Source organism: Somniosus microcephalus, chromosome 9, assembly GCF_052327205.1.
Source record: "Somniosus microcephalus isolate GS21.2 chromosome 9, FLI_Smic_1.0, whole genome shotgun sequence".
Lineage (NCBI taxonomy): Eukaryota > Metazoa > Chordata > Chondrichthyes > Squaliformes > Somniosidae > Somniosus > Somniosus microcephalus.
The window spans coordinates 6558217-6582579 of NC_140995.1; the positions used below are offsets into that span (position 1 = coordinate 6558217).

The 24363-nt window shown below is 45.6% G+C and overlaps 1 protein-coding gene and 1 long non-coding RNA gene across 5 annotated transcripts in view; one reads left to right on the plus strand and one right to left on the minus strand.

Annotated features, from left to right (window-relative positions):
• The first annotated feature begins 9535 nt into the window (after window positions 1-9535).
• The window catches only part of LOC147112227 (uncharacterized), an 89072-nt gene continuing 74244 nt past the window's right edge, over window positions 9536-24363 (plus strand). The window contains exons 1-2 of the long non-coding RNA XR_015079465.1: window positions 9536-9652; window positions 11643-11730. This is a non-coding gene — a long non-coding RNA (uncharacterized LOC147112227). The remainder of the gene's footprint in view (window positions 9653-11642; window positions 11731-24363) is intronic.
• lpin1a (lipin 1a) overlaps window positions 13831-24363 on the minus strand; it is a 212518-nt gene continuing 201985 nt past the window's right edge. For all 4 annotated transcript variants that reach the window (XM_085996297.1, XM_085996294.1, XM_085996296.1 and 1 more), the window contains 2 exons: window positions 22735-22838; window positions 13831-16819 (listed from right to left, as the gene is read on the minus strand). In XM_085996297.1, the coding sequence (XP_085852423.1) occupies window positions 16660-16819; window positions 22735-22838 (264 nt within the window). In that variant the 3' untranslated portion in view covers window positions 13831-16659. The remainder of the gene's footprint in view (window positions 16820-22734; window positions 22839-24363) is intronic.

A 24363-nucleotide genomic window follows, 5' to 3' on the forward strand; every position in this document is an offset into this window, starting at 1 on the left:
ATAACGAGATGGCAGAAATATTAAACAATTATTTTGCTTCAGTTTTTCAGGGGATATATTAAATAAACTAATCAAACTCAAAGAGGATAGAACCCCTGGTTCCAGAAGGATTGCATCCACGCATTTTAAAAGAATCTAGAGAAGAGATAGCAGAGGCATTACTACACATATTTAATAACGCGTTAGAAAAAGGTGTAGTGCCAGAGGACTGGCGGATAGCTAACGTAATACCGATATTTAAGAAGGGAGATAGAACATGTCCAGGGAACTATAGACCAGTCAGCTTAACATCGGTGGTAGGAAAAATAATGGAATCCCTACTAAAGGAGAAAATAGAAGAACATCTAGAAACCAAAACATAGTAATGAATAGTCAGCATGGATTTCAAAAGGGAAAATCATGCTTGACCAACCCCATTGAATTTTTTGAAGCGGTAACCGAGAGAGTAGGCAATGGTAATGCAATAGATGTAATTTATCTAGATTTTCAAAAGGCCTTCAATAAGGTACCTCATAATAGACTGAGGAACAAGGTCAGAGAATGCGGAGTCAGGGGACAAGTAGCAGAATGGATAGCTAATACAAAAGCAAAATACTGCGGATGCTGGAAATCTGAAATAAAAACAGAAAATGCTGGAAATACTCAGCAGGTCAGGCAGCATCTTTGGAGAGAGAAACAGAGCTAATGGCCCCGATTTTCGGCTTGTGTGGGAAATGGTCGGGTTTCCCCGAATGTGGGGTTTCTGACACACATAAAAAAGTGTCAGCCAGCTCCACGCAATTTTCCCTCAAGTGGCCAATTAATTCCCAGCATGTGGGCAGCCTTGCTAATTGTCCAATTCGAGTCAGAAATCCCCACAGTATGATGTCATCATTCGTGGTGCTTTCAAGGTCCATAGCAAGCACTGCATCCTCTGAAGGCTTCCAAACGAACCATACAGGATGGCAGAGGAGCCTGCAGCAGCTGTGGCCAGTGCCAGACCCCGAGCTGCCTCCAAATTCGACGAGGCTTCACTGCAGGCATTATTGGATGGGGTTAGGGCCCACAGGGAGGTCCTCTTCCCTAGGTCAGGGAGGAAGAGACCGCCCACTGAGACCAATGCTGCATGGATGCAGGTGTCAGAAGATGCCAACTCGCTGGGAGTCACCAGAAGAACTTTGGCATTACATCTCTAACTCCTTCCTTTACTCCCCCACAGTACCATCCAGAGCCCCCGTCCTCACTGTGGAGGAGGAAGAGGCTGTGCAGCCAGACTCCTCAGAGGAAGCTCCAACCTCTGAGGGCGCAGCATCAGCAGAAGTAAGCGCACCCAGCACCAGCGCAGACACTCACACCTCGGGGGGACCTTTGGGACATAGAGTAGTGTTGTCACCTGGTGTTTCACAGCTCACAAGTGAGCCTCAGCAGATTCTGGAGACAGGGACAGCAGTGGAGAGTCCTCGTCGGAGGGCGCAGGACTCTGCCAGCTCAGCTCAGCTGCACTGCATGTCGACCCTCTGCCTCTTGGTCCATCCGCAAGAGACGAGGTGATGGATCTCCATGCACAGATGCAGGAGTCTCTGGCAGGTTTTGTCTCCAGGGTTGCTGCAAGTGTGGAGCGAATGGAGGAGTCCATAGCGACCATGAGCAGAGCCTTTGTGGAGTCATTGGCGCATGAACGCATCACCATGGAAAGGTTGGCAACCTCCATGCAGGAGATAACTCGCCAGGGTACGGAAAACATGGTGAGTGCTCATAAGAGAATGACATCTCTTGAGGAGCGTGGCCATCTGTTGAACAGAGAAACCAGATCTTCATGGAAGTCCTTCTGAGTAGGACTGCCAGTGCAGAAACGGGTCCCACTGGCCCCCTAAAGCGCAGCAAGGTGCTCTCAAGCCACTTCCAAGCACTGGCCCCTTCTGGCCTGTGCAGCTTCAGGTGAGTGAGCAGCAGCCTGGTGCTCCTGGTGCTCATCCTGCTGTTCCTGGTTCTGCTGCTGCCGCCTCTGCTGTTGGAGATCCTCTAATGCCAGGAAGGGAAGGTACCAAAGGCCTCCCATGCTTCTGGCAGATGCCTCCGTTGAGGGGGCACTGAGTTAGGGTGGTGAGAGGGGCTTCCCAGGAGCTCACACTGGAGAAGTGTGTGAGGCTCCAACTTTCTACAGCTGTTCCTAAGCCTTCAAAAAGTTCCCCCAAGCTTTCATCAACAAGGTCCTGCAGCCTGCAAATGCTGCCTCTTTAAATCTCTTCAGCCCTCATTGACCTGCAGCTGACAGCAAGCAAGCCAACTGTTTTCACACCAGCTCTCATCAGCGGGGTTCCCCGCAGGCGTGTTTGATGTGAGGAAAGCCCCAAAGTCGCATCGACCCTGGAAAATCTACCTCAACAAGGAGATAATTGCTCATTACTGCTCCGACGACTAGTCCCGCCAGCAGCGGCTGGGACTGAGGCGGGTCGCGTAGAAACGGCGGTCCGAAAGTCAGACGGGGCGGGGAATCAGGCGGGGGGGGTCCCGACCCGCTTTTTCGCTGATTTTCGGCCCCCGGCCGCCTGGAAAGCTGCCCGACGGCGGCCAGAAAATCGACCCCAATGTTTCAGGTCGAATGGATTGCTGGCTGGCTTCAAGATAGAAAGCAGAGAGTGGGAGTAAAGGGTAGCTATTCACAGTGGCAGAAGGTGGGTAGTGGTGTTCCACAAGGATCAGTGCTGGGACCACTGTTGTTCACAATTTACATTAACAATTTAGATTTTGGAATCAAAAACATAAATTCTAAATTTGCGGATGACACCAAATTGGGGGGATAGTCAATACTGAGGAGGACTGCAACAAATTACAGGAGGACATTAATAAACTTGCAGAATGGGCATATAATTGGCAAATGAAATTCAACACAGATAAATGTGAGGTATTACATTTCGGTAGGAAGAATAGGGAGGTCACTTATCACTTGGAGGGTGCGAGTCTAGGTGGGGTAGAGGAACAAAGGGACCTCGGAGTACAAATACACAAATCACTAAAAGTTGTGACACAGGTTAGCAAGGCCGTAAGAAAAGCAAACCAAGCACTAGGGTTTATTTCTAGAGGTATAGAATTGAAAAGGATGTTATGCTAAACCTGTATCGAACCTTGATTAGACCACACTTAGAGTAAAAGGATATAGAGGCACTGGAGAGGGTGCAGAGAAGATTTACAAGGATGATGCCAGAAATGCGAGGGTATACATATCAGGAAAGGATGAACAGGCTGGGTCTATTTTCTCTTGAGAGGGGTGACCTAATAGAGGTCTTTAAAATTATGAAAGGTTTTGTTAGAGTGGATACAGAGAGAATGTTTCCACTTGTGGGGAAGAGCATAACTAGAGGCCATCAATATAAGATTGTCACCAAGAAATCCAATAGGGAATTCAGAAGAAACTTCTTTACCCAGAGAGTGGTGAGAATGTGCAACTCACTACCACAGGGAGTGGTTGAAGCGAATAGTATAGATACATTTAAGGGGAGGCTGGACAAGCATATGAGGGAGAAGGGAATAGAGGGTTACGCTGATAGATTTAGATGAGGAAAGACGGGAGGAGGCTCGAGTGGAGCATAAACGCCGGCATGGACTGGTTGGGCCGAATGGCCTGTTTCTGTGCCGTATATCCCATGTAATCCTGTGATAAAGGAGCAAAACTTAGTCCAGGATAGGATACAGGCAGTGGCATTTTAGATGATTGATTTGTTGTTTATGTATGAGGGCACTTGTGAGGCCAGAATGGCTTAATAATGATATAGATTTTAGTGCATTTCATATTTCAATGCTTAAAATTGGTAAAACTGGTGTTTAATGTTCTGTTTATAAAATATACTCAGTGCAAAGTATTGATAAAAGAGAAGTCATGTTTAAAATAGCATAAAAGAGACTTCAATAAGTATGTAGCTATTATAGACTGGCTGGACAATTTATAGCAAACACACAGAAGGCTGGACAATGTGAAGCAAAATTGTGACGATGGACGAAAGGTGATTCTCCTCTGAATATTATCATAAAATCAACCGTCTATTATTTTAATGATGCAAATGTTCAGAGATGAAAGCGTGCAATGAATGCTCTGCTCCCTGCCTCCTTCCCTTCACTACATTGCCGATAGATGCTGAAAATACTTGGCCTTGCAGCACTTCATCCTTGTTGGCGCTAACTAGTCAGCAGATGCCTGACAGAATTACAGCACTTTGAAGATAAGACATTTAAAACTGAGGAAACATTTCAGCAATGACATTGAAAATTACTACGTTCCTACAGTAGCCATGTATGTCACTAAATATAATCCAACAGGAGTTCTGATATCTGCTTTAAATGCAAAATAATTAATCCATTGATATTAATCGGGTGTATTATTATACTGATTTCCCACATAATCCTGGATCCTAAGTGAGGATACCGTAATACTTACTGATGTCTCTCAGTCCTTCCTCATTCTTGTGTTTTAGGCTTTCAAACTGCTGGTTAGAAGATGCCTGGGAGCTAACATTTTATGTCGAGTCTTCAATCAGATCATGACTAGTCACTGACTCCATCCCTCTCCCTAACATCTGTCTGAGGCTGAACCACACAGTTCGCAACCTTGGTGTCATATTTGACCCTGAAATGAGCTTCCGACCACATATCCGCAGCACAACAAAGACCGTCTATTTCCACCTCCGTAACATCGCCCGTCTCCGCCCTTGCCTCAGCTCATCCGCTGCTGAAACCCTCATCCATGCCTTTGTTACCTCTAGACTTGACTATTCCAACGCACTCCTGGCTGGCGTCCCACATTCCACCCTATGTAAACTTGAGGTGATCCAGAACTCGGCTGCCCGTGTCCTAACTCGCACCAAGTCCCGTTCGTACATCTCCCCTGTGCTCCCTGACCTACATTGGCTCCCGGTTAAGCAGCGCCTCGATTTCAAAATTCTCATCCTTGTGTTCAAATCCCTCCATGGCCTCGCCCCTCCCTATCTCTGTAATCTCCTTCAGCCCCACAACCCCCACCACCCCCCCCCCCCGAGATATCTGCGCTCCTCTAATTCTGCCCTCTCGAGCATCCCTGATTATAATCGCTCAACCTTTGGTGGCCGTGCCTTCTGTTGCCTGGGCCCTAAGCTCTGGAATTCCCTGCCTAAACCTCTCCGCCTCACTACCTCTCTTTCCTCCTTTAAGACGCTCCTTAAAACCTACCTCTTTGACCAAGCTTTTGGTCACCTGCCCTAATTTATCCTTATGTGGCTCGGAGTCAAATTCTTTGTCTTAAAATACTCCTGTGCAGCGCCTTGGGACGTTTTACTATGTTAAAGGCGCTATATAAATACAAGTTGTTGTTAAATTGGTTGGAATGTTTACAGCTATCAATGTGACTTCACAATGTCACTGAAAAGGGGATTTGTACAGATGTCAGCTCTCAGGTTGCTTCTAACCAGAAATTTAAAGCATAAAACTCAGGAACAAGGGATGATCAAGAGACAAGTGCAACAATAAGGATTCTGCACCAATTTTCCTTTAAACTAGATGTGTTTTTAAACAGCAGAAAGGACTGTATCCGTCCTGCAGCATTGCTTTTGCTGTCTCCGTTAAAACCTTTCTGGTTAGGGTACAAAATCCATGACCCAGTTACAGCGGTTGTTCTTATATGTGCAGTGAATTTTGAGATGTAAGACATTGGTCTTCAGTCAGTTACTATCTGTCAAAGGTGAACAGAGTTTATTAACCTTTGGAGATTTTGAAGCCTCCAGACATAAAGCCAGTTGTGTTTGGAATATAACATTGACCAGTGTCTGTGTTTTCAGATAGGATAATGCCTATAACTCTTGCATGAGAACACTTCCATATGCAAACACGTGACATACTCAAAATCTCTATAGGGCACTGTTTCCTTCAACACTGTAAAGATTCATGCTCGAGCTAGGTTTATTGAAAGGAACTCGCCTGGAGTTTTACTGTCATTCTAAGTTTGTTTCATTTAAGTATTTTTTTTAGTCTACAGGGTACTGTACTCTCTCTGTATCCTGTTGGCTTCGAAGATCAAGTACAATGCTCGGTAAAGTAGTAGGCATATCACATATGTTGCCATAGAAATGGGTCAGACGAAATGCATGGTTGCATTCCCCTTGTTAGAATGCCTCGGAAATGGCTGCTCCACAGAGAAGCAGCTCCCTCTCAGTACTATCATGGTAGAATCTTATTACTAACTTTCTGAACCCAGAAAAATAGTTCTAATCAAATTCATTGTACTGATTATGTACTCGTCAGCATACTAGAAATACACATTTTGTTTAAAGATTTGTAATCCGACTGTTGTGACTGTGAATTATTCTGTGATTTAACTATGTGTTAAAATACATTGCAGCCAAATTTTTCAAGGATAAGATACAGGGCCAGAGTGGATGAAGAAATGTCTCCTCACGGTCCTTTTACAAAGAGTGTACATGACCATTGCACTGACCAGTACACCTCTGCTCCGTTTCCTTTTATTTGCATGGCAGTGGGGAAAGAGATCTTTTTGTTTTGTATTGAGCATTTGAATATTCTTAACTTGCATCTCAAGTTTGGGTGGAGGGGGGGTGGGGATCAAAGGATTAACCCTGCAACCCTAGATCTAGATCTCCCGGTCATCTCTGGTTCTTTGCTCTCTATTACCTCCTTTAATTAATCTTTTTGATCACTGTTTCTTGCATTTTACTTTTCTGCCCGAGTCACTTCCCTTTAGTATTTACAACAATAAAGTTACATAGAAACATAGAAACATAGAAGATAGGAGCAGGAGTCGGCCATTCGGCCCTTCGAGCCTGCTCCGCCATTCAATGAGATCATGGCTGATCATCCAAATTCAGTACCCTGTCCCTGCCTTCTCCCCATATCCCTTGATCCCTTTAGCCTTAAGAAATATATCCGACTCTTTCTTGAATATATTTAATGAACTGGCCTCCACCGCCCTCTGTGGCAGAGAATTCCACAGGTTCACCACTCTCTGGGTGAAGAAATTCCTCCTCATTTCAGTCCTAAATGGCCTACCCCTTATCCTTAGACTATGACCCCTGGTTCTGGACTCCCCGGCCATCAGAAACATCCTTCCTGCATCTAGTCTGTCCAGGCCTGACAGAATTTTATAGGTTTCGATGAGATCCCCTCCCGATCTTCTAAACTCCAGTGAGTATAAGCCCAATCGACACAATCTCTCCTCATATGTCATTCCTGCCATCCCAGGTATCAGCCTGGTGAATCTTCGCTGCACTCCTTCCATGGCAAGAATGTCCTTCCTCAGGTAAGGCGACCAAAACTGCACACAATACTCAAGGTGCGGTCTCACCAAAGCCCTGTACAACTGCAGCAAGACATCCTTGTTCTTGTACTCGAACCCTCTTGCTACGAAGGCCAACATACCATTTGCCTTCTTAACTGCCTGCTGCACCTGCATGCTTACCTTCAGCGACTGGTGCACAAGAACACCCAGGTCTCTTTGCACTTCCCCTTCTCCCAATCTATTGCCATTCAAATAATAATCTGCCCTCCTGTTTTTGCCACCAAAGTGGATAACCTCACATTTATCCACATTATAGTGCATTTGCCATGTTTCTGCCCAATCACCCAACCTGTCATAGAAGATAGGAGCAAGAGTAGGCCATTCGGCCCCTCGAGCCTACTCCGCCATTTAATGAGAGCATGGCTGATCATCCAAATTTAGTACCCTGTCCCTGCTTTCTCCCCATATCCCTTTAGCCTTAAGTGATCCCTTTAGCCTTAAGTGATCCCTTTACCTTTACTTAGCAGTGTTGTTTTATTAGTTGTACAATTGATATTCGAGACCACGGCAGCGTTAAAAGTAGTCACCATGTTGCTTCCTTGTGTGCCTGCTGACTAGAATGTTGGATTCTGGAAAGCCACTTTAGCATCAGTGGACAGTTTAGACAGGCATTTCTACCCAAGTCCTCAGCTTTAGGTGAATTTTTTTTTGTAATATTGCATTGGGATATGGGCTGCCAATTGAAGCGCAGGTTATTTAAAAAAAATGTTTGTATGAAAACAGAGCACCCAGCCATGTCTGTGCTACCTGCTGCAGCAATTGGGGCACGCCCAGGTCATCAGTGCAGCAGAGTGTGAAGAAATGTCAGACTACACAAAGGGAGCCTGAAAACATGTTGCACATGCACAATTGTCAATGAGGAGGAACTGGAAGTAAAATTTTAAATGAAACTTGATTTGACTTCAAATGATTCAAAAACAAAGAACGAATCTGCTGACTCCTCCCCTACTCCTTCTCGCCTTACAACGGTACCTGCACTCCAAAAGTACTTCATTGGCTGTAATGCGCTTTGAGGCGTCCGGTGGTCGTGAAAGGCACTGTATAAACACAAGTCTTTCTTTCTTTTTCCCCCAGTCAGTCAGGTTTTTGTAACAGAAAGTTGCAAGGCAGTCAGGCCCCGCCAAGAGGAAAAGGTCAGAAATGCATATAGAGGGAGTCAAGGGAGAGCCTGGGTGCAGCCGTGAACCTCTGTGCAGTGATTGTCAGTGTTTGCAGCACCTCAATGCTGTAGAACACCGACAGCACAACGGTCAAAATGAATGCGGCCGTGGTCCCTTTAAGGAAACCGACTAATGACGCATCAAGTGACATCATCAGACCCGCTTCCTTCAATTGGCCGGCAAACGCGCTGGGCGGGGCTTAACAAGCCCAATCAGGGCAAAATCATTTTGGACAGCGGGCTGGACCCGCCACCGACGTCACCCGTCCCAGACCCGCCGAGGTTGGTAAAATCCAGCCCCATTGTTCGAGCCACTGTTGTGGGGAACTGTGACACATTTATTGTTTTGTATTATTATACAAAATAAATTGTACTGATTGAACTCGGTGAATCCAATCAGAACAGCTGTTCTGGATGTTCACGTTACAGTGAAGTTAAGCTACGTATTGATTCGTAGCTGGTCTCATTTTACCCACCAACCCTTTGTGCTCATTAAAATAAAGGTTATTGATTTAATTCTTTTCAAAAATATTGGCCCTGAAATTGCGGTCTCCCTGACGACGCTGTCGTAATCCATTTGAAAGGCCCCGCAACTTTCGGGTTTCTGCATGTGCGAAATCCAGAACTTGCGCTGTCAAGCTACGCCTTGACAGATCATCCGAACCGCACGGAAACTCAGGATTGGTGGCGCAGAGTTGGACTGTTTGCCCAACAACTGCCCAGCAATTGCCCACAAAACTCTTACGGCTGGTAAAAGCAGGCGTAGGGCCTGTTTTCATCAGCACAAGTGTGTATATGAGCCTTAAATAAAACTTTTAAAAATCAAAATACACTTTAAATGAGTTTATGCAAATATTGGCTCGGATTAAGATGTTTAAAATTATTTATCAAAACATTACACTTTTATTGAGGTTGGTGCAATGAAGGGACTTATGAATAAAATTGAAATTCAGTACATTTATATTTATTAAGAATTGTGTAAATTGTATAACGATTTGGGGATTCCACTGCATATCATTAGGGGATTCCCATCGTAAATGATTGCAATGGAATCCTCCTTTGTGATTGGCGGACCGGGCTCACGTGATTCCAGGGTCCCTGCCGAACTGCTTGCGCCCTGGGGATCCGTGGGCCTTTACGCTGCCGTCCGCCTGGAGGCCCGAGACCGTAACCCTCCGCAGCCTGGGCGCCTGGAGGTAGGTTGGTAAAGGTTACGTGGGTCAGGGGCGTAGTCCGGAGGTACGCCTCCGACCGTGATTTCTAGCCCATTACAAGTTACTCTTATGATAGAGAAAGTGCACAAAGTTAACACCGCAGTTAATTTTCCAACAACCACTTATTGATAAATGCTTAAAATAGAATTGTCAAAGTACAACCAAGGATAATAGTGGTGGATAAAAAGGGTTCTTTGTGTATGATCTTGATCTTTAAATATCTATTAATCTGAGTGCGCTATAATGAAATTTTAATTATTCAGCATCATGCACAGCTATTGCAATGCAATAGTGTGATATTTGCTTTATTATGTTTTATACACAGTGTTTTATTAAAAGATGTATTCAATTATATTGAAAGAGAGGGACATTTTTTTGTTTGCCGAACGGATCGGTGATACTGAATTTTTTTGTGGATTTGGGACAACAGTCAATTCAGAAAGTAATCACTCGAATTTGTCATCTGCATGAGCTCCTAACCAAAATGATATTGCATAGCAATTATTATTTTATTTAAATGAGCATTTTTATATTTAGTATCATCTTCTGAAGGGAAATTGTCAAGGGATAAACATTCATGTTTATTCTGGCTCAAACATGGCCAATATTCGTGTGATTTACAGCATTTGGATCATTGAACAACACGGGTGACATTCGCTCCCCCCATGATAGGCCAATGTTGGGTTGGATACTTGCTTACCACCACACTATCAGGAGGGAGCTTGTTCTCATTATACCATCAGCAGTGGGATTTATCTAGTTTGGACGGTAGTTAATTTATTGTCCAGATTTTTTTTTTTTAAGTAACTTCTTACAGGTGATCTTTGAGGATGGGAGATGTATATATTGGTAACTTAATTCACTGCAATAAACCCAGAGAGTGGTGAGAATGTGGAACTCGCTACCACAGGGAGTGGTCGAAGCGAATAGTATAGATGCATTTAAGGGGAGGCTGGACAAGCATCTGAGGGAGAAGGGAATAGAGGGTTACGCTGATAGATTTAGATGAGGAAAGACGGGAGGAGGCTCGTGTGGAGCATAAACGCCGGCATGGACTGGTTGGGCCGAATGGCCTGTTTCTGTGACTATCACAGGCACGCAACAGATGGGTCTGTCAATCAACTTGATGGGTACCTGTGATAGGCGCTTTCACAATTTTTTTTTCTTTAAAATGAAAGACTTACATTTATATAGCGCCTTTCACGACCACCGGACATCTCAAAGTGCTTTACAGTCAATTAAGTATTTTTGAAGTGGAGTCACTGTTGTAATGTGGGAAACACAGCAGCCAATTTGTGTACAGCAAGCTCCCACAAACAGCAATGTGATAATGACCAGAGAATCTGGTTTTTTTTTGTTATGCTGATTGAGGGATAACTATTGGCCAGGACACCGGGGATAACTCCCCTCCTCTTCGAAATAGTGTCATGGGATCTTTTACATCCATCTGAGAGAGCAGACAGGGCCTCGGTTTAACGTCTCATCTGAAAGACGGCATCTCCGACAGTGCAGCACTCCCTCAGCACTGCACTGGAGTGTCAGCCTAGCTTTCTGTGCTCAAGTCCCTGGAGTGGGGACTGTGAACCCACAACCTTCTGACTCAGAGGCGAGTGCGCTACCCACTGAGACACAGCTGACACTACATGTTGCATTATACAACAGGAATTACATCAAAGACAGATCTATAGCTTATATAATAAATGAAAGAATCTATATAAAAAGGGTTCCACAGGTGTCATCTTCATCATGGGTATTGCCACCATGGACATTGGGGAAAAAACATGGTAAAATCCAGAAAATAGATACCACTCATTCAATAGAGCCCAATTTCAAGAGTATGCAATTAACTAGAACATTCTAAAACTAGGAGGGAAAATAAAATGGACTGTAAAGTCTTTTTGCTTCTGTGAAATATCAATCATTTTAATAGGCTCGTTTTATAATTTAATTATTATTTTTTTTAATTACACAGGGCTGTTTATAATAATTTTTTAAACTTCTGCTGATCACTTGCAAACTCCCAGATATCTGCAGAGGATTCCTTCCCCAGAAAACATTGGGTAAGGATTAAAAATGTAACTTTGTTTTTCCATCTCAGTAAATCTTCTGTTTTGCAAGTGGATTTAAATAGGAAAATGATTACAAGGCAATTCAACAGAATAAGCTGAAAATCATTGTCATGGAATCTTTATCTAACACATTATTAAGTTGCCTTCTACAAATAAGCATATTAATGTAAACAGGTCGGTCCGATTATTTGTATGTTGAGATAGTTACTGTAGCCAGTGCATCGCTATTAATGGCATCTCTTCTCACCCCAACTTCATCTTGGGGATCCTCAAAGGCCCAATCCTTGGCTCCCTCCTCTTCCTTGTCTACATGCTGTACTTTGAGACCATCCTCCACAATAATAGGGCCAGCTTTAAGATGTACACTAAACAACACCCAGCTCTACATCGCCACCACCTCTCTTGATCCCTTCACTGCTTCTGTGCTGTCAAACTGTTTGTCCGACATCCAATAGAAGATGAGGATAATTTTCCTCTAGCTATACATTGAGAAGACCAAAGCTACCATCTTAGGTCCCCACCACAAACTCCTTACCGTTGCCATCAACTCCATCCCCTTCCCTGGTCATTGTCTTAGGCTGAACCAGACTTGGCAACCTGACAAGCGGCGTTTCCAACCCCATATCCTCTCCACCTCCGTAACATCACTTGCCCCCATCCCCACGTCAGCCCATCTGCTGCCGAAACCCTCATTCATGCTTTGGTCACCTCCAGACACAATGGGCTGGATTTTACTTACCGAGACGAGTTGGGGGCGGGACTGCTGCCTTCCGGGTTCTAGTCCCGCCCCCAGCGATGTTCGACGCACAGACGTTATTTTCAATTGATTGGCCTTGTTAAGCCCCGCCCTGCGGGCTTGCTGACCAGTTAAGGAAAAGCCGGTGTCAAATGAAGTCAGGTGATGACGCTTCATCTGCCGGTTTTCTTAAAGGCACATGAAACATTTCTTTTTCACAGATGATTTGACAGTGTTTGACAGTATTGAGGTGCTGTCAAACACTGACAATCGCTGTACAAAGGTAAGCCCTTGCACCCAGGCTCTCCAATGACTCTCTCCTTAGAATAAAACAGATGGCAGCTGCAGGTGAGGGTACAGAAGCGATCTGTCACTTCTCCCGATGAGATGAGGCTACACAAATACTTCAAAGCTCGTCACCTACAGAAAAATCTAAACACATTAAAAATGACTTTCCCAACATTTCCTTACCTCTGATACTCACCAGTGTCCCATTGCATCCTTCACACCACTCCTGCAGCTTTCATCTATACACAAACATGACAACAGACCCACAGCACACCTCACTTACCCTGGCGGGTTCCCCAACATCAAGAAGCCTGCAGCATAAGTCTCAAAATTGGAAAAAGTCTCTTAACTGCCTGGCTGTAATCCTCTTCCCGCCACTAAGAGTCGGGTCCCTGCGCAAATCGGGGACCCGACTCCCGGGAAGATTGGCTGGAGGCGGGTTGGGAGCGGGTTTGGGACCCGCTCCCATTCTTTTTGACTTTCCCAGCAGTCCCGCCTCCAAACCCGCCTCCTCCGGGCTGGTAAAATCCAGCCCAATTACTCCAACGCTCTCCAGCTGACTTCCCATCCTCCAACTTCCATAAAATTCAGCTCATCTAAAGTTCTTCTGCCCGTGTCCTATCTTGCACCAAGTCCTGTTCACCCATCACCGATTGTCTCTTGCTGCCCTACATTGGCTTCCGGTCCTCCAAAGCCTCAAATTTATAATTAATTTTGTGTTTAAATCGCTTCTTGGCCTCACTCCTATTTCTGTAACCTCCTCCAGCCCTCCAACCCTCTCGGAATGCTCCATTCCTCTGATTTGGCCTCTTGTGCATCTCCCCTTCCTCCTTTGATCATTATTAGAACCCCAATCCTAAAACCTCTCCACCACCTTCTCCTCCTTGAAGACACTCCTTAAAACCCATCTCTGACCAACTTTTATTCAACCCTCCTAATCTATTTTTCTTGGCCTCTGTGCATTCTTCCTTAAACCTCAGACATACTTCTATGTTAAAGGCAGTATATAAATGCTGCTGTTAAAGATAGATGTACTCTAGAACCAGTAGTGGACACAGAGTCTCATACATTTTAAAATATTCTGCTTTTATTGACATTCTTATTTATCTACATGGTGTAACATTATTTTACTTACAGTAACACTGCAATTCATGGTTGTGTGATGATAGTCATAATAATCGTAACAAAAAACAACAGATTTGAAAGCAAAGCTTCAATTATTTATCTTTCATAGAAAGAAAATACTCTTTACATTACGCTCTGGGCCTGATTCTCCCCATTTTAGGTACAACTATAAAAAATCAGGTACAACTTGCATGCATCACAAGAATGGGACTTTCCAATTTGTGACCATGATACTGTATCAGAAAATGAAAGATAAAATACAAAATATTCAATTATGGATGCATTGTACTTGTGCTATGCCACAGGTCTTTTTTTATTGACTCACTTTACATCTCCCCTTCCCAATCCGGTGAGTTAGTCGTCCTCCTGAATTAAAAGGAGTTTAAAAAGTTTCTTTTTTGTGGAGATAATTCATCAATGTGGAGGAGACTCGGTCTGCTGAGACAATGAGCTCAATGTACAAGATTTTCCTTTCCAGTTAAATAAAATCTTAAAATGTCTCTCTGCGTGCAGCTGAGTCCATTTCCAGATTTTTAAATATGCACTTTGATTGTTGGATCTTTACTGCACCCAGGATGGTTGGAGGGAGCTCGGTGAAGTTCACCCTCCCACCTAATGCCACGGTGCTGCTCTTGGCACAGGACGGGGAGCAAAAATACTAATAACGCTTGCGTAGAGGGCAATAATCCTGAATTACAGCCTGCAACAAGGGCAATAATCCCACTGCACTGATCTAAATGGCATCTGTAGCCTTACATCAAAAGGAAAGACATAGGCCTGTGTTCCAACTATCATGTAATCATACTTGAAAATAAAAACTTCTGCAAGGAGTCTAGCTGCAAAACATTGAAGCATTTATATCAGTAGCATGACATATTTGCTATATATTTTCCAGAAAATTAAAGCAATCATGTGCAACAATTGTACTCATAAATTAAAAACACAAAAAAAAAGATTATTTGTCCTCAAAGAGCAATGCTTTAATCAAATAATTGTCTTACGGATTCAAATAATTGTCTTACAGTTTTAAAGATCCATCAGCAGCCTCTCATTGGCTTAGTGAGCAAATGCACAGAGCAAGGAGGTCCCAGCTTCAATGTGCATCGTGTGCTGAACCGGGGCAAAGTTGGAGCACCACAGTTGGCCTCAGCACTCCTTCGTTACGGAAAACGAAAATGTCTGAGGTTTTTGCAGTTGATCGTTAACCATTACTCCTGTGGAGGTGCCCGGGGGGGGGGGGGGGGTGCAAGTAAACGGCAGCGGACAGCCACACAGCTGTAGCCCAGCAGGAGTCACTGCCCCATGAGAGAAAGTGGAAGCGAGCGGGGATGGTGGGAGAAAAACAATCTGGCGAAGACAAATGATGAAGTTACTCCAGCCTTTGAAGCAGCATTGTTTACCGACGCATTATGCAAGCCGGATCTAAAGCAAAGAGTTTGGACTAAAGCCAATTATCAAAAGTGCATACTATAAATAATTAGAATTCTACATTTGTTGAGGAAAAAAAACCGTGAAAAAAATAATTACGTTTGATCGAAGATCACAAAAACAATTTTCTCACAAAATGATGAGTGCTTAATAGTAGAGAGTGATCTTAAAGTAGCTGCGGTCTCGACTTGGAACAGATGGTACATTAAATGTTAATAACAAAGAAGCTGCTTCTTCACAAGAAACCTGGGGGGGAAATTCGGTTGATTAGCGCTAATGGGGCGCAAAGCAACTAGCGCCCGGGCGCGGTGATGTTTGCGGCGCTCACGAAATTGACCAGACATTTTGCAGCGGCGCTAAACACTACCGCCACGATCTCCTGCGCCGGCAGACCGTGACATCAGTCAAGTGCGCAACGCCCCAGACCGGATATTGAGTGGCGCCCCCTGCCTTTCCGCCTGCCGCTAGCAACGACAGGTTGAGGGAAGCGTTTTGCAGTCGGGAAGGGACTGGGGGAGCGCTATTTAAAGGCAACCGCTTCCTCCCTTTTTTTGTTGGTGACATTTTAGCACCACGCATTCTGAGAGAGAGAGACTTCTGGAGTGATTCAACGCTGTGTTGAGGAGTTTTGGGTACTGAGCAACACTTTGCAGGTTCATTTTGATTTGACCTTCCTTGCATCGATTTAGAAGAGACTGTGGGGGCTGCACTCTGAGCTCTTTCCCTGGGTCTCTCCATTGTTCTTTCTAGCAGAAGTGATGTACAGCTCTCTCCAGGCCGAGATTCAAGGCTGCAATGAGCAGGATGTGGATGGAGAGCAAGATCGACCCTCCCCTTTAAGAACTGGCCGGCGCCAGTGTGTCTGTGTTCCATTGCTGACTGACATCACCTGAGCTTCGCCAGCGCTCTGAGGTAGCGCCTCGCTCCTCGGCCTTTGTGCCTTGAGAGGTGTGTAGGGCCTGATTTAGCGCTCCAATCACCTCCAGGGGCGATAGAAGCCAAGTTTGCAGCCGGAGGCGATAATTAGCGGCAGGCGCTAAACTTTGCGCCTGGCCGATAATTGCGCCCCAAACGGGGCGATACCGAACTTCTCCCCCCCTGGTGTTTAAGATGCAACACATCTCCATCAAGTGGCGTCACTCTTAGTCTGTAACCGTGTCCATTCAGAAGAACAGTTGATGGAGTAAAATGCTTGAGTGATGGAATAGCAGCTTTCCTGCCCCCATGAAGCCAGGGAGGATGAACACTACCTTACTTTCAGCTTATAACAAGGCGAGCAATGGCCGCTAGCACTTAAAAAAAAAAAGGTTAAAAATAAATAAATTTACAAGGTGCAGTCGTGTTTAATCCTGAGAAGCTTGAAGGTCCCGGCTCTCCACAGTTGGCAGCTGCTCTCTCCAGAATGTGAACTGGCTGTAGGTATCTGAACAAGGGAAGTCGGAAGAATGCTCTCTCTTTAGCAGAGGGAACACATGATCAACTATTTCACTCAGCCTTACGTAACTGGAAAAAGAAACAGAAGGGTTCTGCATGAGAAACTGAAACATCATCACATTAACACAAGGCTGTGCAAGCAGAGCATTTACTGGTTTGTCTCTCTCTCTCTGTGCATGCATTCCGAAAATAGTAGATTATGTCTCAACTTAGGCACAAGTCAGGAGTGTGATGGAATACTCTCCACTTGCCTGGATGAGAGCAGCTCCAACAACACTCAAGAAGTTCGACACCATCCAGGACAAAGCAGCCCGCTTGATTGGCACCCCATCCACCACCTTAAACATTCACTCCCTCCGCCACCGGCGTACCGTGGCTGCAGTGTGTACCATCTACAAGATGCACTGCAGCAACTCGCCAAGGCTCCTTCGGCAGCACCTCCCAAACCCGCGACCTCCACCACCTAGAAGGACAAGGGCAGCAAGCGCATGGGAACACCACCACCTCCAAGTTCCCCTCCAAGTCACACATCATCCTGACTTGGAAGTATATCGGCCGATCCTTCATCGTCGCTGGGTCAAAATCCAGGAACTCCCTCCCTAACAGCACTGTGGGAGCACCTTCACCACACGGACTGCAGCGGTTCAAGAAGGCGGCTCACCACCACCTTCTCAAGGGCAACTAGGGATGGGCGATAAATGCTGGCCTTGCCAGCGATGCCCACATCCTGTGAATGAATTTAAAAAATCGATGTGTGTGTGCCTCAGTAAGACCATGTCTTCGTTGTGCAGGTTGTCCCTCTGTTTTGAGGGAATTATGGGTGAATAGATGGGTGAAAGTCTCAAATAAAAGGCAGTCAAGATTTTCTTTTTCTGTTCTGTGGTGCTTTTTCATTTGTCTATCCCATCTCCGAGCAGCCCAGTGTTGTGTACGAGGCTGAATCCAGTGGGGAGCATTAGTCCCACCCCTGGCTAGTCTAGTTGTGAGGAATGCAGGTTTGAGTTGGCAACAGCACGGCATCCTACTCTTTGCTGGTCCAGTGGAGTCTCTGTCAACCGACGCATCAATAGGCTGAATTTTGCCGGCGCTCAGGGGGGGGTTCGGAGGCGGGTCCGCTGTCAAAATGGCAGTGATTGACAGCGGGGCGGAAGTCCACTCTCAACCCAAGTGCCGGCTCTGCCTGCGGCTTGCAGACCTGGCACTAAGCGACGGGTCAGGCAATTGAGATACGTGCTGTGACTCCCTCCATAAGCTTATAGAGGGAGTCAAGGAAGAGCCTGGGTGCAGCCGTGCACCTCTGTGCAGTGTTCGCAGCACCTCAATGCTGTAGAACACTGACACCACAAATGTCAAAGTAAATTTGGGCATGGTCCCTTTAAGGAAACCGGCTGATGACGTGTCATCAAATGACGTCATCAGACCCGCTTCCTTTTAATTGGCCGGGAACCTCGCAGGGCGGGGCTTAACAAGCCCTATTAATATAAAATCTTGTTGGAGGCCAGGACCGAGACAGATGCGAGGTCCCCACACGCCACGGACCCACCGAGGTTGGAGAAATCCAGCCCAAAGTGTTTTATTCAGATTAGAGAATTAGACTGGCTAATGTTTGCGGGGGAGGGAGTGTCAGAATCCAGAATTAAAGCTCGTTACTACCAGGGGATCTGTATTTAATTAAATATAAAGTTTAAATTTAATTACAGTAGGTTAAATACTTGCTAAAAACATCATTCGAATTCCACCATTCCATTCTGATGAATATTTTGATGCTTTTTAAATCAGAAATGTGGGCATTGGCTTTGCGTTTTTTAGAAATTTCTTACTCAAAACGAATAATTTTTTATGAATATCTAGAAATTAAACAGTTATTGTCCAGTCACAGGTGGCGGTTGGGTGAGAGGACCAAGCACCAGGGAGCTCTGACAATAATGGCACAACCAACCGCAGCCACCACCAAATGTACATAAGAAAATATCCTGGATGTACCTACTGGGCAGGCGGGGGAAGACCGGGGGGCGCGGTGGGAAGAATCAAAGCCCTGGTTTGGTGGACTTGGCTCAGCACAGTCGGAACAATGTCCTCCAGTGCCACACCGCTATTTGCATCAGGCTTAAAACAGCAACACGATCGGCAATGTAAAAGTTGAATGAGTATATTATTTCGTTTTGGTCGAGTCATGACATACAAAATTGGCCACCCTCACAGTGATTGGTGGGGGCAGTAGATAGATTTTTAGACTCCAGGGGATGGGGATTGGGCAGGAAAGTGTAGATGAGGTCGAAGATCAGCCATGATCTTATTGAATGGCGGAGCAGGCTCGAGGGGCCGAATGGCCAATGGCTGCTCCTATATTTCTTATAAGCCATTTAGGACTGAGATGAGGAGGAATTTCTTCACCCAGAGAGTGGTGAACTTGTGGAATTCTCTACCACAGAAGACAGTTGAGGCCAATTCATTCATTAAATATATTCAAGAAGGAGTTGGATATATTTCTTAAGGCTAAAGGGATCAAGGGATATGGGGAGAAAGCAGGGACAGGGTACTGAATTTGGATGATCAGCCATGATCGCATTAAATGGCGGAACAGGCTCGAGGGGCCGAATGGCCTACTCCTGCTCCTATCTTCTATGTTTCTATGTTCCTAAGCTGTGCAGCCTAAAAAAAGAAGAGGGTACATTGGTCACGAGTCCCCTGACACCGCCCCCCCTCACCACCACCACTGGTTCTGCCCGTAGCAAAGCTGGTTTCCAGGAATCAACAGGCATCCCATGCAATCTGTGTTGCTATGGCACAAATAATAGTAACATGCGGGCAGGTGTATTGAAGGTCGGCATCAGGAAATCCGCTGGGCTGGGAAAAGGGCAGGAAGACAGCGCAGCATGTCCCCATCCAATTCCAGGCCCCTGCCTACCCAAGCTGCACCCAGGGAAGCCCCAGGCGGGGCCTTGGTTTAACATGTCATAAGAAGGACGGCACCTCCGACAGTGCAGCACTCCCTCAGTACTACAACTGAAGTCTCAGCCTGGATTATGTGCTCGAGTCTCTGGAGTGTGGCTTGAACCCACGATCTTCTGACTCAGTGGTCAGGGGGCCACAGCTGACATATAAATATATAGAAATGTTATGTTGGAAGGTTTTTGTATGAATAAAGGGAATGCAAGTTAAATTAATGTGAAGTTTCTGAACTAATTTAATATATTTATAGAGAATAACTGATTTGATTTGTGTAGAGTGTATATTCACTATAATGTGTATGGAGTATTTTATACATTAGATTTTTATATTTGTACAGATTGTGTGCTGGGGTGGGAGGGGAGGGTTGTTTTTATGTTGGTGAGTGTTTAAATGTGTAAATATCAGGAGGCATTAGGGAATGGGGCATATTTTACAATGCAGATTTCTGACAGGGAGAAAGATGCCCAGATTGCTGATTTTCCATCCATTGATTTCAAGTGAACCATGAACCCAACCTTCATAAGGGGGCATAATTTCAGAATAAGGGGCGCCCATTTAAAATGGAAATTTGGAGGAATTTCTTCTCAGAGGGTCGTGAATCTTTGGAATTCTCTTCCCCAGAGAGCTGTGGAGGCTGGGTCATTGAATATATTCAAGGTGGAGATGGACAGATATTTGAACGATAAGGGAGTCGAGGGTTATGGGGAGCGGGCAGGGAAGTGGAGTTGAGGCCAAGATCAGATCAGCCATGATCTTATTGAATGGCGGAGCAGGCTCGAGGGGCCAAATGGCCGACTCCTGCTCCTACATCTTATTGTTCTTATGTATGTTCTTCGCCTCGATGCTCCAATCAGTGCTCCGGCCACACAAAGCTCATCACCAGGGGGCGCTATATCCCTAAATAAGACCCTGTGGAAGATTTGGGGAAAGGATTGTTTTGGAGTTTGCTGTGCGAGTGTTGTGCGAGTGTCAAGCTTAATTTGCACGGGCAGCAGGGAGAGGGTTGGCAAGTTTGGGTTAAGTGGTTGGAGCATTAATAGAGGGAGGAGCAGAAAAGGATACAGGTGCAGACAGGCTGGTGGTGGTGAGTGGGAAAGAGATCAGTGGTGACAAGTGGGAGTTTGGGTTAAATGACATGGACGGTGAAAGGTTGGTGATGATGGGGAAGGGGAGTTAGAGCACTGCAGAGTTTGGTGCTGGGCACGAGGAGAGGTTGGTGGGATGAAGTGTGAGTGAGCACAGGAGAGTCAGGGTGCTAAAGAAAGAGAGAAAGGTGAATGGAAAGGAATGGAGGAAATGTTTTCTAAAAAATTGGGATTAAAGTTTTGGTAAAAGTTAGAAATGCATTTCTGGTTTAAGGGAGGATTCAGCATCAGGTCACTGGATATTCAATTAGCAGGAGGGGACATCCCATGTTCTGGGATTTGTTTGTGGGGATACAGTAGGAGTGGGATTACGGGGTGTGGCAGAGATGGAAGGTGGAACTGGCATTGTGGGATTTAGGAGTACTGAAGGTGGTTTCATGATACGGGAATGCTCAGTGGGGGGGTTATGGGATGATGTAGTTGTACAGACATTGGGTGTTGGGAGTATTGGGAGTGTGGGAGTGTGCAGTGAATGGGAATGAGCGAGTATGGGAAGGGGGTTTCAGGGTACTTGAACTGGGGGAGCAATCCTGGGACGTTCGAGATCAGAGGGATACTGGCATTTGGGAGTATCGTGAAAGGGAGATCAGGGTGTGATGAAAGTGGGAGGGGTTTATTGGGATTTTCCGGTATGGGGGGGGGGGGTGGAAGTGTCAGAAGAGGAGTCATGGGGTATGGGAACGCTGCAATTGGGTGAGGAGTGGGGTGGATGTAGTGGGACAGGGTTCTAAAGTTTGGGAGTAGTGTGTTGGGGTGTGGCAGTGATGGGAAGGTGCTGCTGGGGTGAGATTTTCCAATCTGGGTCTACTGGGGTGAGATTCCTAGGATGTGGTAGAACTGGGAGAGGGGGTCATGTGATCTGGCAGCATTGGTTTGGATGCGATGGTCTGTGTCAATTAGGCGAATTGCAGTACCAGACAATACTTCAGATGGGAGTACCAAAGGTACAGAGTGGTGGGAGAGGGTGGGGGTTCTCGGTGTGGGGGAAACGGCCTAACAATTGAGGGGTTTTTTGAGGGACTGTTGGGATTGGGTGCTTGGTGAGGGGTAAGGGGCAGGGCAGTAAAACACAGCAAGAGGAAGCGAAGGCTGGGGTGGCGGGGGTGGTACTGTTGCTTGGAATAGGAGTAGCAAGATGTGGCAGTAGTGAGCGCAGAGTGGCAAGCCGGGTAGTTGGCACAGGAGTTGTGACAGATGGCAGGGAACAGGAAAAGGCAAGGTCACTCAGGGTGGCAAGAGGCAGTAGAAGTGAATGGGGATGGCACGGCGCTTGGGGTGGGTGGGGGGGGGGCAGTAAGACACAGTCGGAGAGATCGGAGAAAGGCATGGCTGCTTAGTGAGTCCAGTGAGATATGTAGAAGGAAGTGTGGGAGAGGGTTTAAGAAAAGAAAGGGACAATACATTCAAGCATTAGGAAATGCATTATCGGGCGTGAATGCTATGTGCAAAATATTTGAAGTACAGGAAACTCTTTTTTATCCAGCACCGACGGGACCAGCGTGGTACCAGTTTATCAAAAAGTCCGGATCACAGAGAGGTATAGTAAAAGGTACGAGAGCCCCGTACACAGCCACAGATCCAGGCGTCCCTGTTGCTATGCAACAAGTGCAGGAACCCCGGTTACACAGCCACAGATCCAGGCATCCCTGTTGCTATGCAACAGGTGCAGGAACCCCGGTTACACGGCCACAGATCCAGGAATGGCCACTAATATGAAGTAAAACTTACCTGAACCTACTCCTGAATTTTGCCGGTTAACAGAGATTTCCGGTTATTTAGGTGCCGGTAAATCGAGAGATTCCTGTAATCAACAATTTATTTAAAAGCACAATTCTTGAAAAAAAAATACACATCTCCAATAAATTAAAGAAATGAGCATCTACTCACGAGGAAACATTGGTCTTTGCATGCTCCTGTATTAGTTCGCCTTTAGGATTGACTGTAAAAATTCTATTTATTGGGACACCGACTTCTTTATAGGAGTAAACATCCTGTAGAAAAAAGAAAAAACTTGTATCGAGTGTTTATGATCTTAGGTCATGTTTTATGCTATTCACTCACAGCTCTGTAATCCAGGTCTAAAGCTGCAGATGACACGTTTCTGATGATTTGTATCACCCTTGGAAGTTTATTCATTCAGAATACAGTTTAGGGGGGAATTAGAATACTAACAGATGAAATAAACGGTCATTAAAAAAATTTTTGAGCGTTTAAATACTTATAAGGCACCACGGCTTGATGAACAGCAGAAAAACACGTTGAAACAGCCCCCAACAAATGAAATATTTTTTCTTAAAACTTTAAACAAAGACGGTCCACCGTGGTGATGTGTTGTAGGGATCCCCTCAGAACTGGGAGTAAATTAGGTGCAGAGGAGTTTTCTTGGGTATGAGTGATAGGTTGAGAAAGCTCCCATTTGCTTGCTGTGCCCGTGTCTTACTGGAGCTCTTGTGTGTCCCTGCCGTGACACCTGCTCTCAAGAGAGAGGAAGCCAAGGCTGATAGTGACAAGTCGATTCCGAACAGCCAGAACTGCCTGGCACACCCACACCTACAGCCTCCCCGGTCTCTGCCACACGTGTGTGAAAAAATAATAATGGGCAAACGACACGTCTCACAGTCAGCAATCTCACCCACCATTCTCGCCTCGTAATTATTCTAAATAAAATTGCAACTGCGTATTTTTAGATGCTGGGATTCCCTAAAGAGAGCTGCAAAAAAAAAAAGGTTTGAAATGGCTAATTTTATACATTGTTAACAAATGCTAAATCCGCTTTTAAACTTGCAAAGGACGCTGAAAAAAAAAACTGCAGGCTGATGGTTTCAATTTAACACCGTCTTGCAACACAGACGAGCATTACATCAGTAGAGTAAATTCTTTTATTTTAAATATGTCATATGAAGTACTAGACACAATCAAAATATTTACATGCAAATCACAAAGTCCGCTCCAAAATGATGGAAGATGCACCAAATAAGAGAGAGGGTCAGAAATCAAATTTTCAGTCTGGGGAGGGGGGGGTACCTTCAGTACAAATATTCCCCTTCAGAAATGTCTAAGTCCACCTCTGTTGACAATTACACGTTGTTAATATAAAGAAGGACAACCACCCAGCAGGATGAACACTAACTCTGAATGGAGTATTCAAAACCGAAAAGGTAAATTCTGCATTTCAATAGGCAATGTAACAGACATTGGGCAGGGTTTTCATTGGGCCGTGGAGGCGGGATTGGAGGCGTGGGGGTGGGGGGGGGGTTAAAATCCCAAAATCGGGGGTCCCGACACCATCCCGCCTCCATGCCAGTTTCAAAGGAGGCGGGTACCCGCCCCGCACTGGGACCCGCCTCCCCGAGGCGGGAAGGGGATTAGTGCCAATTAACTGCCTGTTAACAGGTAGTTAACAGGCAGTTTTTAGCCTAATCCCTATTTTTGTGAAGTGTGGGATTCCCGACGGCTCCAAACCACGCCAAGTTAGAGGAGGCGGGCCGTCGGATTGAAGGACTTGGAGGGGTCGAG